A 15,316-nucleotide genomic window follows, 5' to 3' on the forward strand; every position below is an offset into this window, starting at 1 on the left:
CTCCGTTTCTCGATTTGTAAAAGAGGGATGACCTCTCCCATGAGATTCTAGATGAAAGATGCTCTAGAAGTGCTGCGTGTTTGGTGACCGGAGGAAAGAGACATGGTTTTGGGGAGAGATATTCCCTACCTTGGAAATTTTGTCTTCTCTTCCTCCCTTTTCCATCCCATGAGCTGGGATTTCTTGAAAGATTTCGTAGCTTCATTTCCTAATGTAAGAGGCACCCAAACTGCTGATGCCAGGGCAATAAAGTTGCCTTTTATGGCTGTATTTTATAATGGGGAGCACAAGTGCTAGAATGGAGAAGAGCAGCTGCTGATTTCACATTTATTCCACAAGTGATTTCCCCACCAGCTACGGGCCTGATCCTGTGGTCGTAGCATAAGACCCATTGGCTGAAGTGGGAGTTAAGGATCTAGCTCCTCTATTAGCAAGGGGTACGTTGCGGACTTTCCGGTCCGTATGTTCTGGGGTTCTGTATTGCATCCCTGTGAACAGCAAGACGGCACGTTCTGGTTGGTGCTAAAGCATTAAACACCTGTCAGGGTTCCTTCCCCACTCTGAACTCTAGGGTACAGATGTGGGGACCCTCATGAAAGACCCCCTAAGCTTATTCTTAACAGCTTAGGTTAAAAACTTCCCCAAGGTACAAACTTTGCCTTGTTCTTGAACTGTATTCTGCCACCACCAAACGTTTTAAACAAAGAACAGGGAAAGAGACCATTTGGAGACGTTTTCCCCCAAAATATCCCCCCAAGCCCTACATATCCCCTTTCCTGGGGAGGCTTGAGAATAATATCCTAACCAATTTGTTACAAAATCATCAAAGACCCAAACCTCTGGATCTTGGAACAATGGAAAAATCAGTCAGGTTCTTAAAAGAAAGGTAAAAATCATCTCTGTAAAATCAGGATGGAAAATACTTTACAGGGTATTCAGATTCAAAACACAGAGCATCCCTCTAGGCAAAACCTTAAAGTTACAGAAAACAGGAATAAACCTCCCTCTTAACACAGGGAAAATTCACATAAAACAAAAGATAAACTAATCTGCCTTGCCTGGCTTATCTATACTGGTTGCAATATTGGAGACTTGGATTAGGATGGGTTGGAGAAGATGGATTTCTGTCTGGCCTCTCTCAGTCCCAAGAGAGAACAACCCATAAACAAAGAGCACAAACAAAAACCTTCCCCTCCCCCCCAAGATTTGAAAGTATCTTGTCCCCTTATTGATCCTTTGGGTCAGGTGCCAGCCAGGTTAGCTGAGCTTCTTAACCCTTTACAGGTAACAGGATGTTGCCTCTGGCCAGGAGGGATTTTATAGCACCTTATTCAGAAAGGTGGTTACCCTTCCCTTTATATTTATGACAACACCAATGGGGGTAGCGAATGGTTTTCACTTTTGTCCATATCTCCACTGCCTGCCCCAGAGCTGGGTGCTGCGGGGCCCCGCTGCCTCTGCTGATGCTCGTGGTCTCTGCTTTCTTGCACAGCCACCCTGGCAGGGAAGCATCCTGAAGCCATTGAGTCCCCCCAGAGGAACAGAGCAAGCCACAGGGCTGTGACATCTCATCCCACCACTACCACCAAGAGAGCAAAGAGTTCTCCAGTGGAGGTGTTCCATGTCACTTCCAATGACCTCCTCATACTCGGTAGGTGCAGGGTTCCCTTTGGAGTTCAGAGCTAGAGATGGGCACGATCCAGGCGGTGCGGGGGTGCGGGAGCTGATTTAGCACCTTGGGGCTTGCCGCTGTGTCTGTGATGGGCCAAGGGGCAGTTTGGCTCCGAAGAGGAGCTTTGCAGCTCAGGCTGGTCTCTCCTGGGAGTTTGTTGCATTTACCAGTGGGGAGAGATGGAATTCAGTTTGCTTATGAGACCGACAATACTTGCATCCGTGGAGTGACCAGGTTCACTGTCATATGTACCCGTACAACAACAGGCATTGAAGCTGCTGCACTCTGGGTGCCTGTAAGCGATAGTGCCCAGCGGGATAGGCGTTACAGGACTTGAACGGGTTAGTTACTGAAAGGGCAGGGAGGGCAAACCATCCCAGCCCATAACAACCCCCTCTGTCTGTTTTGGGCTAGCTTGGTCAGTAGCGGCCAGGTGACGAGCTCTGCGCTGTATTCCTTCCTCTGCAGGGATGATCGTGGTGTTCTCTGTTGCCGGCATTGTTGCTTTAATTGTGGCTGCGATCTGCTGGTGCAGGTAAGCCAGCAGGGATCTTCTCCAGCAAACCGCTGGGCCGCCACCTGGTGTCCTGCTGAATTTGTGCCTGGACTTCTGTGCAATTGAGAGGGAAAGGATTTTAAGAGAGAAGTAGCTCAGCTTGGGCTAGGGACCTCAGGCTAAGTCTTCACCTGGCATGGTGCAAAACGCATCTCCATCTGCACCCACAGGAGGCAAATGGGGGAGATAAAATGCCTAAAGCAAGAGAGAGTGGGCCCAGTGTCCTATCAGATACTCCGTACCAATCATTGTAAGGCGCAGTGGTGATGGGCGCTCTATAGCCCGGGTGGATGGATGTGAGCCACTCGTGAGAAAAGTTTTAGGGCAGAGAGGTGCCACATGCTTGGATAGACTGTCACTTGTGACGGCCAATTAATATATCCTAGGAGACAGTGTCAGAAGGAGACTTTCTAGCTGCAATTACTTATTGTGTTGCAGGGACACGTAGAAATCCCAGGCATGGGCCAGGGCCCCGTTATGGTAGGCGCTGTACAAACAGCCCCTGTTCCAATGAACTTACCCGGTACATAAGGGTCTAGGGTAACCACCTGAAACCAGGAAGACTCCTGCCCTGCTTTCTGTGAGCAGATCACACACCCTGGCTCAGTCCACACAAATGCTGCGTTGATTGCATGGAGGTGAGTGCTAGACCAGTGTTAAATGGCTTGGTGCTGCAATGAATGGAATTAACTCATAAGAACATGGGCACTGCTAGACTGGATTCACCCCATGTCCTGTCTTTGATAGTGGCCAGCACCGGATACTTCAGGGGAAGGAGCAAGAGAAACCATGTAGGAGGCACATGTGGAATAATGTGTCCCTCATGAAGATTCCCTCCTGTTCCCCAGCACTCAGAGAGATTAGCTTTTGCTCTAAAGCATGAGATTTAATATTCCTTCCAACACACGTTAGCGTGAGCAATGAGAATTTTGGATGTTCTTGTTATCCGTATAAACCTCCAGTCCCTAAGTTCTTGGCCTCACTGACAGCCTGTGGCTGAGAGTTCCACAAGCTAATTCCACATTCAGGAAACCATTTCCTTTGATCAGTTCTGAATTTCCTGCTCTGATTCATTGAACATCCCCTTGTTCTTGTGCTGTGGGACAGGCAGAACAGAAGCTCCCGATCAGCCTTCTCTACACTCAAGTATCAGAAGGGTAGCCGTGTTAGTCTGGATCTGTAAAAGCGACAAAGAGTCCTGTGGCACCTTATAGACAGACGTATTGGAGCATAAGCATGCATCCAACAAAGTGGGTGTTCACCCACAAAAGCTTATGCTCCAATACGTCTGTTAGTCTATAAGGTGCCACAGGACTCTTTGCCGCTTCTCTACACTATTCATTATACTTCTGTGGCCCTGACCCATGCTTGGCCTCTCTGCTCAGCTCTGGAGAACAGGCATGCCACTGAAAGGTACAAGACTGCTTCTCTCCAGACCTGTGAGTGGAAGAATTGTGTTTCAGTGCTTCCAGCCTGATCAGAACCAACAAGCAGATAGATGCTCAGATGGTTTTTAGCTCAGCGTGTGTGTAGTACCTGTCCTGGTGGGTGAACTCACACCCTTAGGTTTGTTATGGAATTGCAGGTAGGAATTTTCATTGCTGCAGCCCCAAGCCATGGTAGGTTGGTTCTAAGGGGGGAATGGTTGAAAAGGGAATTTGAGAAAGCTAAGAAGGTGGATAGATTTAATGTGGGGCCTGTCCCTTTAAATCATTCCTGCTTACCCAGTGTCTTGTCCCCTCTGTAGGCTGCAGAAGGAAATCAGACTAGCTCAGAAAACAGATTACCCAGCTCAGAAGCTACCTGGCCCCCTGCCATACGACAAGATCTCGGTAAGCCGCTCTGGACTTTCTGTCAAACCCGTTGGCAGCATGGTCCATTTTTAACACTTGAGGTTGTACTTTGTGAGCAAACGCTATATGAATTCTAGAAAGATTGGTGAAACACAAAGGGGGAGTGGGTGTGCCGCAGAGGTATTTTAAAAGAAGTCATCTGTAGTAATGTTAAAACCTGTCTCTCACCCTGGGCTCCGGTCTGTATTGGAGGCTCTGTGGGCCATGGAAAGCTAATCACTCTCTGGAGAACTGTGTTCACATCTCCTGTTTTTTCTTTTAAAGCCTGGGGATCAGAAGCTGGCTCAGAGCGCCCAGATGTATCACTACCAACACCAGAAACAGCAGATGCTCTCCATGGAAAAGTAAGTGACTCCTTCCTGCTCTCTGAGAAAGCAGCAACAGCCTTGCCAGCTGCCGGCTGTTAACAAGGGTCAGTCCGGAACAAGGATCACCCCAGTTCAGAGCTGGGATCGGGAGCTCTCTGAAGACGTTCCCCTTGCAGTTCAGGAAATGCCCGGGCGGGGGGGAGGGTGCCAACAGGATGGTGCTGGGAATCCCCATTTGCTTCAACCTTCTAGCTGGAGGGTCTGCTTTGCTAATCAGTGCTAGGTTTGCGTTGTTGCAGCTGGAGAGGAAATTGCCCCTGTGGATTTCACCTCCATCTCTACGTGCCTCTCTCTTTTCAGGCATAAAGAGGAGCCCAAACTGCCTGACTCAGCATCCTCCGACGAAGAGAATGAAGACGGTGATTTCACGGTGTACGAGTGCCCAGGGCTGGCTCCTGTAAGTTGGCAATGTGTGCCCTTCCTCCGCCCCTTTCCTCTCAATGCTCCCTTGCAGCCATCACACCTCAGAGCCTGCGAGTTACCTCGGGAGCCACTTGAGCTGGCGCTCCCTGAACCTGCTGGGCCCTCAGGCACTGGGCAGACGGGGAGGAGGAATGGGATCCCTGCTCTCAGGCAGTTCCAAAACCCTCTCCCTTACAAAGAACGAGTTGACTGTTCTTTGCAATGAGACCTTTTAAAAATGGCTCTTGTGCAAAATCTCCTCCTTGAGATCCCCATCCTACCAGTCTCCTCTTGACTTCCCTTCACACAGAAGGGGATTCAACCTAAGCTGAAGGCGGCCCCCCAAGAAGCTCCCCAGTGATCCTGTTCAGGATCCAGACCCTGCCGCTTAATAGAGTTGGCTGGCTGCTTCGAAACCCAAATGTGTCGTGGGGGTGTATCCGTTTAGTCGAAGCCTTCAATGAGAAATTAGCAAAAAGCTTTACTAAGGTTGAAATGTTACGTTCCAACTTGTATGTGAATGATATAGTAACGATACATATTTGCTGGCCATTTATAATCAATATAAAAAGATTAAGTCAAAACTGAGGGCTTATCTACACAGGAAATGCTGCATTGTAGACGCTCGCTGCAGGGACCAGAGGGATAGTTTACCATCAGGGTAGTTAATCCAGGGTAGTTAACCACTCTAAGAGGTGGTCGTTAGGTTGATGGAAGAATTCTTCTATCTACACCAGGGGTTAGGTTGGCTTAACTATGTCACTTAGAAGTGTGGTGGGGAAGAATTCTTCTACCACTTCTCGGGGAGGTGGATTAACTACAGCAGCCAGGTCAATAGGACCTACCCGCATCTTTGCTGGGGGTGGGACAGCATAGCTACGGCAGTGGATTTTTATTTTTCACACCCTTGAGCACCATAGCTCTGTTGACCTAATTTGAAGCATAGACCAAGCCTCAGCCTGTGGGTGGAGACCCAGTAACTGGCTGTGTCTGGTCACTGCTTGTTCTGAATCTCTCCCCCACTGAGTGCAGGAATGGAGTGGGGCACGTCCCATCTGTCAGCTAACTAGGCAAGGGGCCGCTGGGTGATACTGATTAGATCAGGCAAGGAAACCAGGTTTGCTCCCTCCCTGGAGATACTGACCAGTGTAACCCCCCAGATGGGGTTTTCTGGCTGATGTGCTTTAAGGGAGCCTCAGCTGCAAACCCCGAGAGTCTTTTCCTGGGCTTGGTGACAGTGCCCCCCCTCCCCCACCAGTGGCAGCGCCTACCCGCCTTGTTACAAGCTACAGTGCAAAAAGCACAGTGACTCAGAAAGGGAGCTTGAGTGCAGCCTTTCACATGGTAATCGCTGTCCCTACCAGATCATCAGGGCCTAGATTAAGGGTCATCATTACATCTTTACAGCCCATTCAAGGGTGCATACTGGCAGTCTGGGGAATAAACAGCTGGTTCCGGTCAGATTTTCAGCTCCTGGTTCCTGCAGAGCTGCAAACGCTGGCTCATGGGCTGGTTTTGTAAAGCTGGCCTACAGCGGCGTCCCCCAAAGGCGACAGTAGTAGGGCCTCAGTGGGGCTGTGTTTCCTCTCCCTCCCCCTTCCCCTTCCCTACTGAGAGGCAGCACCTTCAGATTTGTCCATCTGAGAGATCCCCAGCTGTGTGCTCTCTCTCACCCTGCTCCCCCACCAATCATCTTATATGGCAGCTCCGACCCCGGCTGGTCACTGGTTACATCTCCTGGATAACGTGGCCAAAGCCCACGTCCAAAAGTCCTGTGATCAACGCAGCTCGGGCAGGTCAGACTGTCCACTCAGCACAGGAAGGGTGGGCAGAAGTCAAGGGCACCAGAGTCTATACCATCTACGCCTGCTCCCGCCCCTCCTCACAAAGCCAGGGTGGGACCCAGCCTCAGGGAAGTTCCATATTCTGCTCCTACAATGCCCCACTTCAGAATAAGAAAAGGAGTACTTGTGGCACCTTAGAGACTAACAAATTTATTAGAGCATAAGCTTTCGTGAGCTACAGCTCATGTGACGTCTCTGGGAGCCGCTGCGTGGGCCAGTGGATAGAGCACAGGATGGGACCCCCCGGGACCCAATCCCAGCTATGTCCCTTCCCAAACCCCAACCCCGTAGCAGCGAGACACAGAGCCCAGGGCAGTGGCCTCCAGTTATGTCTACACTACAGCGGCGCAGGTGCTGTCGCACCTCGGCGTAGATGCTTCCTACCTGGATGGAAGGGGGTTTCCATTACATATGTAATCCATCTCTCCAAGAGGTGGCAGCTAGGTCAATGAAAGAAATCTTCCAACAACCTAATCACGTCGATACCTGGGGCTAGGCTGACCTAACTACAAAATCGAGGGCACAACGTTTTTCACAGCCCCTGAGTGCCGTAGCTGGACATCTCGGCGTAGACCAGGCCTCGGGCCAGTCTGTGCTGCAGACTTTGCTGGCATAGTGACGTCTGTGAGGGGTGTGGGGAGCTGTGATCCCAGATCAATGCACATCCCTCGTGTAGACGTAGCAGCGATGGCAAAATCACAGGTTTACTGGTGCAGCTTGTTTCGCTCCTGAGGGGTGGCTCTGTTTTACTGGTACAAAGCCCAGCGTTACCAGTCGAGCTGTGTCAATGCTAGGAAGGCTTTGGCCGTATAGTATATAGGTACAGCGATCCTGGTAAAGCACTGCTGGTGAGAACACAGTCTAAGGCACGGCCTCCGCTTACATATTAGGTTGACGTCACTCTGGTGCTCAGGGTTGTGACATCCCGGAGCATTGCAACTATGGTGACCTAGCCCCTGGTGTAAATGCAGTGTGGTCAATGGAAGAATGTTTGCAGTTGGCTGCATCTACACTACGGGGCAGGACTCTCTCTCGCTGTGTGTCGGTGCAGCGCCTGGCACAATGGGGCCCCATCTAAGTCAGGGCATGGACTCCCTTGCTGTGTGTCGGCACAACACCCGGCGCAACAGGGCCCTGATCTTGGCCGGAGCCTCTAGGCACTTCTGCGATACAATTGCTAACAAAAGTGGCACTGCTGCACTGTCTGGTGGGAGAATGAGGTGGGGAGGCTATTGGGTCATAATAAACAGTGGCTCAGAGCGAGGGGGGCTGACCTAAGCTGCTGTGACCTCTAACCTGCTGGCTCCACCCCTCCATCTTCTTTCCCTGCCAAACACTGCAGACTGGAGAAATGGAAGTGAAGAACCCCCTCTTTGACGACTCTACCTTACCCCCTACGGGCCCCAAGTCACACCAGTAACCTCTCTCCCGAGCTCGTGATGGACCGGTATGCAGAATGCCAAAAACCTGACGAGGCAGAACTCCAGCAACTCGGCTCCTCCCGAGGGACTCCGGACGAGGCTGCCCTCAGTGCGCGGATTCCCAGAATCCACCGCCAGACTGTTAGACCCCGCTCAGTACACACCTGCTGACAGCTTTGGGGGGCTCACTCCTGCTTCCAGCTTCTCCTTGTTCTTTCTGTTGTGATCTCACTTGTTCCCTGCCCTGTGTTCCCTGTATTATTTCAGCTGCTAGGAGAGCTGGTTCCTCTGGAGGTGGGAGCTGGTTGGCTGAGTGATAGCGCAAGGGGTAGCAATGTCTCCACTTTCAGGTTTGTTTTATTTGTTATTTGCGGGGTGGGGAATACGAGTGGTACAGCAGGTGCAAAGGGGTCCTGGGAAGGGACCTCTAGAGGGGATCAAGGAGTGAACAGCGAAGCAAGGGCCTTAGCTTCACTCCCTGGTGCTCTGGAAAACGTCCCACCTGACCCTTGCAAACACCAGTGCTACCACAGCAGTGGTAGCCTAGCGGGAGCAGAGGTGACTGACATGGTGGCAGACGCTGGCAGCCAGCTGGAGCCCAGGGTGCGCTAGTGCTCGCAGCCAAACTGGTGGGAAACTTTCCGAGAAAAGTCTCATGTAAACCTGGTGAAAAGAGCCACAGTCCTTCCTCGTGGCTGAATCCCACTGCGCCCCTCCAGCAGAAATCCTCTCCAGCCAAGAGACTAGAGAGCCCTTGGTGCCCAGGTTACTTGTCATCATGCCAAAAGCAGGAGCAAAAGGAGCCATGGGTGGGAACTTAGCGAAATGGGAACCAGCTCTCCCTGTAGCACATTGTCCTTGATCTGTGGAGTCAGCTTAGTTCATGGATTGGCCCATCCCAGTGAGCAAACAGGGGGATACCCCACCCCAAATCACACTTGGTTTCTGACTTCCCATTTGTGTGACTCTAGACTCGGTGCCTTTGTCTCGCTGTCCCTGGGAGTTGGGGTCTGATACAGCAAGTTTGCCCTATCACCAAATTCTGCTGTGATGCGGGTTTTATAATTCCATGTTTGTAGCATTTTCCAACTAGCAATTTGGCCAGGGCGCGCACACCTTTCTGTCCATCTTTTCTCTTCTGTTGTATAAAACAGTTTGTCCAATAAATCAGCCATGCAGGTTTCTGATGGTGGATTTCTCAGCGGGCTAGACTCTTTGATTTGCTCATTAAAATAAGCCTCTGGCCTCTCTGGTTGATTTCATCAGTTGCTGTGAAACAGAAAGTGGTGGAGTGTGTGCACTGCCCAACTGCTGCCTGACCCCAGTGCTGTGGGTTAGTGGCTGGAAATGCTCTCTGATGGGCTCTCTGGCCTACCTGCCCTGGGAGCAAAAAGAAAAACAAACATCTGTGCATGGTTTCTAGGAAAAGAGTGAATTCCACAGTGACAAACCCCAGCAGCGAGTAGCCCCGCACCGCCCTTTCCAATGCCATCACAGGCGTGACATGACGGCCTCGTCTCTCTAATGGGAAAAGCAGCAAACGATCACTTGTTCAGAAATGTCAGAGGTGTAACTTTTCGACGGTTCCCAGCCCCTGGCAGTCCGCGGGAGGGATCACGCAGGGGCAGGGGGCTAGGCAGGAGGCATATTGCTTATTTCTGGAGCTTTTCCTTCCTACCGCCTGATAGAGCAGCATGCTGAATGACAGCAGCCGGGGAGAGGAGCCGTGTCCTGGCGGCTTCACAGACGGTCATAGCAGGACTAGAGATTCTTTAAACCGCTGCCCCATTTGCACACCCGTTCTCAGCCATGGCACTGTGTCCCATGGCCGTGAGCCCTTTCCCTGAACAAGCACTGGCAGTGCACCTGTGCAAACTTGGCCGCTCTGCGGGCTGCCAGGAGCTACACCCCGTTTGCCTAAAATGGAGCATGTTTCTACTTCCCTTCAAGTCTGAACACAAAGGCCTGGCCTATGGAGCGGAATATGCTGGGATACCTCCATACTAGCCTTGGGCCCCACGCTAATATTGTCCAGGCCACAGCTTCTCTCTTAACCCTGCCTCAGTAGCTCACCTGAGTCACGGCTGCTTGTGCGAGTGACTAACAGGCCAATCACAGTGCATGGGAAGCAGGGCCCTTTAAAGCTCTGCCCATTTCTGAGGGTGCAGTAGGGGTGCAATACATCCCCACACCCTGTGGCTAACCCCTCCCCTCAAAGCTTTCTTGTTTGGCTCCAGAGGCCCCCATGCACACCCCTGGCTGAGCACACCCAGTGCATACAGGATCTAGCCCAAAGTTGAATCTCAGGTTGTTTCACTCACGTGGCTCCATATCCAAATCCCATGCGTGGAACGTTGAGTTCACTGTGTCGCTTCCTGCCTTCACCCCTCCCGTTGGTCCCTGAGTTAACGGTTTGGAGAGGAGCTGGAACCTTTGCAAGTGTGTGAGGCACACGCACCTAGCCCTGCAGGGAAGAACTCCACACGTCATCCACTAGTGAATCAGACTGCACCACGGTGCCCCTGGAAATACACTGTGCATGGCAGAACCCGGGTCAATTTTATAGCCCCCAATTGGCACTGTGTGTGTGAACAGCTGTGTGACGCTGGCACAGCCGTGCGTAGACTAAAGCCTTGATCACACGATTTTATGGCTACGTTGTCACTTTACGATTCCTTATCCTTTACCGTACGTAGTGTGTTAATGTCAATTCTTGACCCGAAACCGTAATTGTTGTATGAATTGTATTATTTTAAAAAGAAAATTTTATTAAATGACCATATTTCAAACCAGTGGACTGTGAGTGGTGTGTGGGAGGGTAGCTCTGGGGCTGCATGTTGGTTTGTTTAACAAAATCTATTCACCTGCTCCCTCCCCCAGTCCTCTGTTGGTTTGGGGGTACTGCTGGCTGCCTAACTCCATGTGTCTCATGCTTTCTGAAGCATCACTAAAGGGCCTTTCCAGAGAGTGCTTCAGCTGCAATCCAAGTGGGAGATACTGGCTCCAGGGGCAGGAAAACTGGCCAAAGTGACCGAACATGTGTGTGTTGATTGTGCAGAGTCTTATACACTATTTTGGACACAGTGTAATGGTTTTTCCTTCGAAAGTGGGCCTAAAGAATTGCCAGTTCTGTCGACTGTAAACACACCCTCTGTCCACAGTGGGCAGTGTGCACCACCACGCCCCGTGACAGTCCCTATTCTACCCTTTCCCTACCTGCACCATTGGTAAGCAGGCACACGGTGCAGAGCCGTTCTTGCCATGTGTGTGGGATGGCAGACCAGCAAACTAGAGGGACATTAAGGATCCTGTGCCAGGTTTTGGAGGGCAGTGTACAGACCCTTCTGGCCCTGTGCTCTGTTCCTACTCCCTCCAGGCTGCCTCAGCTCCTGACTCCTCCATGCAACCTGAGTACCAGCAGGAAAAACTTGGAAGCACAGGAAAGACCGTCTCCATGCCATGGGTGGCGCGTGAGCCCCTCCTTCCGGGAGGCTAGCCATGCAGCCCTGCCCCTTGCACCAAAGGCCCTACCCCTACCCTCTGTCCACTGGAGTCCCGAGTGCCCACTCCCTCTCCACAGCCAGAGGAGTCCTAGTCGAACTGCCCTGGGCCCCTGGCCAGCACCAGCAGTGGGCTGCTGGACTGCCCCAGTGCCGGGCCACCCCTAGTGCCAGGCCTCCAGACAGCAGCAGAGCTGAGTTTCCACTGGCTTGGGCACTGGCATGGGGGAGAGGGCAGAGCATAGGCAGGGTCAGGGCTCGGCTTGGGGAGGCTTAGCCTCCCCTGGCCTATTATACCCACCTTCCATGCTCAGTTTTGCATCGAGGGCCACCGTGTACCAGGAGGAGCAACTGCAATGAAGTCTCTGCAGACCTAGGCTGGAGCATGCTCAGGGCAGAGACTGACTCTTCTACCAACTTCTAACAAGTCTCTACTGATCATATGTTGCCAACAATTTTCAGAGGCTTGTAACTCCTAAATTTGGGTGGATTTTCCTACTCCACAGCTTCTCAAAGTGGTCATAAGAATTTTAACATGAGCAAAATGACATTTTCCCCTAATATTGGCTGCAGTGTTGGTATAGCCATTTTGGTGGCTGACATAACATCTTTTATTGGACCAAACTCTGTTGGTGAGAGTGAAAGACTTTCAAGCTACACAGAGTTCTTCAAATAAGAACAGCTCTGTAGCTCAAAAGCTTGTCTCTTGCACCAACAGAAGCTGAGTCCAATAAAATATATTACTCGTCCACCTTGTCACTCTCATTTTTCCCTAATCTCTTTCTCTGAATCAGCTGAACAGTTTCTGCTGAAACTTCCCGGAAAAGTACAGCTTGAGGCAGACAGCAGGCATAGAAAACTTCAGCCCGAATGGTTTAAATTTTGCAGCGTGATAAGCAATTCAAAACAGGGTCTTATAATGGAAACTTTGGGGCAACCTTAACTTGAGGTGATGCTACCAGCTTCACCTGTATTGATGGTCCATCTTCAGCCAACAAACGGCATCAAGTCTGAAATGTATTCTCTTCTCCCTCTGACTCCCAATTGTATGTGGGAAGAAGAAGGCAGCCTAGGAAGGTTTTGGCAGAAATTACTCTATTTATTCACAATGCTGCTGTTTCCTTTGCAGGCTTGACTTACCCTATTCCACTCATGTTCAGGGTAGTTTGTTTTTTTTTCCCAGTGTGTGGAGGTAACAGGGAATCTTGCACAAACATGGAAGAGGGCATTGATTAGAACTTGAAAGTGGCTTTAATTTTCATAGTAAAATCCCACTGAAAGCCCAGACCAGGGGCCAATGCAAGACTGGTCTCTACATACACTGCTCCAGGACTTTGGGCAATCTCAATCTACAAGCTTCCTAAGTAACGCAGCATCCACCGCTTCCAGTGGGAGACAAATCCCATGATTTTTAGCTCACCCACCAATAACACATTGTTCTAGATTATTGGTTCTCAAACTGGGAATTTGCAAAAAGAAAAGGAGTACTTGTGGCACCTTAGAGACTAACAAATTTATTTGAGCCTAAGCTTTTGTGAGCTACAGCTCACTTCATCAGATGCACTCAGTGCAAAATACAGTGGGCCCACTGTATTTTCCACTGAGTGCATCCGATGAAGTGAGCTGTAACTCACGAAAGGTTAGGCTCAAATAAATTTGTTAGTCTCTAAGGTGTCACAGGTACTCTTTCTTTTTGCGAATACAGACTAACATGGCTGCTACTCTGAAAACTGGGGGTTGCAACCCCTTGGGAGGTCATGACCTGGTTAAGTGGGGGGTCATGAGTCCCCACCCCGACAGCAGCGCGTGGCTGTGAGCTGCGACCCTGAGCCACGTGTGGGGCTGGAAGCCCAGATCCTGCCCCCTGTGTGGGACTGAGAGCCCTGACCCCAACCCTGACCCTGACCCTGGCCAGGAGCAGGGCTGCAAGCCACAAGTCTCGCCCCCTGTACTGGGCTGCAGCCATGAGCCCCGACATTGACAGAGAGCTGTGAACCTTGACCCCAACCACCCTGTGGGGCTGCAGGGCTGTGAGCCTTGACCTTGCCCCCCATGTGGGGCTGTAAGTCCTGACTCCGACCCCCATGTGGGGCTGCAGGGCTGTGAGCCCCAACCCCAACCCTGGCCAGGAGCGAGGCTGCCAGCTCCTGCCAGGCACGGGGCTGCAAGCTGCGACTCCTACCCCCCACGGGGCTGCGAGCTACAGCCAGGCGCAGGGCTGCGGGGCTGCAAGCCCTGACCCCAACCCTTGTGCAGTGCTGCAAGCCCCAACCCCAGCCGGGCACAGTGTTATGATCTGTGACTTCAACCAGGAGCAGGGCGGTAAGCCCTGAGCTGGGGCATCCAGGACACTGTGAGCCCCGACCCCTGTACTGGGGTTGTCAGGCGGAGCTCAGCCATGCAGAGGGTTATCAGCCAGGAGCTCCACCAGGTACAAAGTTGTTAACCCCCAGCCCTGCCACACACATGGTTGTCAGCCCCGAGCCCTGCCACCCGTTGTGAGCCTGGCCAGGCGCTTGGTTGTGAGCCCCCATCACCACCATGTGCGGACCTCAGAGCCCCCAACTCCACTCCAGCTCCACTCCCAACTCCACTCCACCTCCAAAGAAAGAGCGCCAAATAGAAGTTTGCCAAGGGTGCCATTCTTCCTAGGGCTGTCCTGGCACTTCATTCCCTGGTGAAGAACCCTCTCAGTGCGACAGCCGAGCAGTTACCTACTGATGATATTCACTCACAGAAACAGTTTGTCCACATGATCAATGATGATGAAGTGAAAGCAAAATTCACACAGCTGCCTCCAAGCCAGTGCTGGTGCTCAGTGGTAAGTGAATACCCGCTGGTGTCTCAAATGGCCCGAAGAGTCTTTCTGCCATTTCCCACTACCTGTGAATGTGAGAGTGGATTCTCATAATAAAGACAAAATCTTGAAACCAACGACATCAGATGCACCCTTTCTAAAACAACAGCAAGAATAAAACTTCTTGTGTCAAATAAACAGCATCACCCATCTCACTGATTTTTCGCTGCTTTTGGTCATTCATTGCTGTCCAGTATTAAAATAAAATTCTACTTAAAAATAACTTTTCTGCTTATATTTAATTTGATAAAAATGTGTTTTAATTTTAATTCAAAAGCAGTGAGAAAAAGTAAATTCATTTTAAGTAATAGGGTTTAAATTTAGTATTTAACATCATGTTAAATATAAAAAGTGTGATTTTCATTTCTAAGGGGGGTCGCATTCAGAGGCATGGTATTCGAAAGGGGTCACCAATACAAAAAGTTTGAGAACCGCTTTTCTAGAAGTTCTGTTTAATCTCTTTATTCCTAGTTATACCCCGCTATGCTATCTCCTTCCCTCTTGGGTGTCTATACTCTTCCCATGCCGGGAGATCCTCCTATGTCCCCACTTCCTTCTCTAATTAGTCATTGTTTAGCCAGCTAAAGTATTAGTTCCTTTAATCTTTTCTCCCTAACTCAATCCCTTCAGCCCTTTGATCAGTCCCTGCTAACTCACCCTGATGCAATCATGGTTTGTATTACTGTAGCATGTAGAGAGCAGTGGGTCATTGTTCTCTGTCATTTGGTAACTTACCTTACTCTCCTGGGTTTGCAAAATCGGGGGTGGGGGGGTCTTTTGACTGGCGGCTGGTCTACACAACAAAGTTAGGTTGAGGTAAATTGCCTTGCAATGATCTATTTG

At 50.8% G+C, this 15,316-nt stretch overlaps 1 protein-coding gene across 2 annotated transcripts in view; it reads left to right on the forward strand.

Moving 5' to 3' along the window:
* The window catches only part of NPDC1 (neural proliferation, differentiation and control 1), a 136,227-nt gene extending 125,322 nt beyond the window's left edge, over positions 1–10,905 (forward strand). For both annotated transcript variants that reach the window (XM_038375002.2, XM_038375003.2), the window contains exons 4-9: positions 1,493–1,651; positions 2,141–2,207; positions 3,976–4,060; positions 4,346–4,425; positions 4,750–4,846; positions 8,038–10,905. In XM_038375002.2, the coding sequence (XP_038230930.1) occupies positions 1,493–1,651; positions 2,141–2,207; positions 3,976–4,060; positions 4,346–4,425; positions 4,750–4,846; positions 8,038–8,115 (566 nt within the window). In that variant the 3' untranslated portion in view covers positions 8,116–10,905. The remainder of the gene's footprint in view (positions 1–1,492; positions 1,652–2,140; positions 2,208–3,975; positions 4,061–4,345; positions 4,426–4,749; positions 4,847–8,037) is intronic.
* Positions 10,906–15,316: the final 4,411 nt, after the last annotated feature.

The sequence above is a fragment of the Dermochelys coriacea genome, chromosome 16 (assembly GCF_009764565.3).
Source record: "Dermochelys coriacea isolate rDerCor1 chromosome 16, rDerCor1.pri.v4, whole genome shotgun sequence".
Classification (NCBI taxonomy): Eukaryota; Metazoa; Chordata; order Testudines; family Dermochelyidae; genus Dermochelys; species Dermochelys coriacea.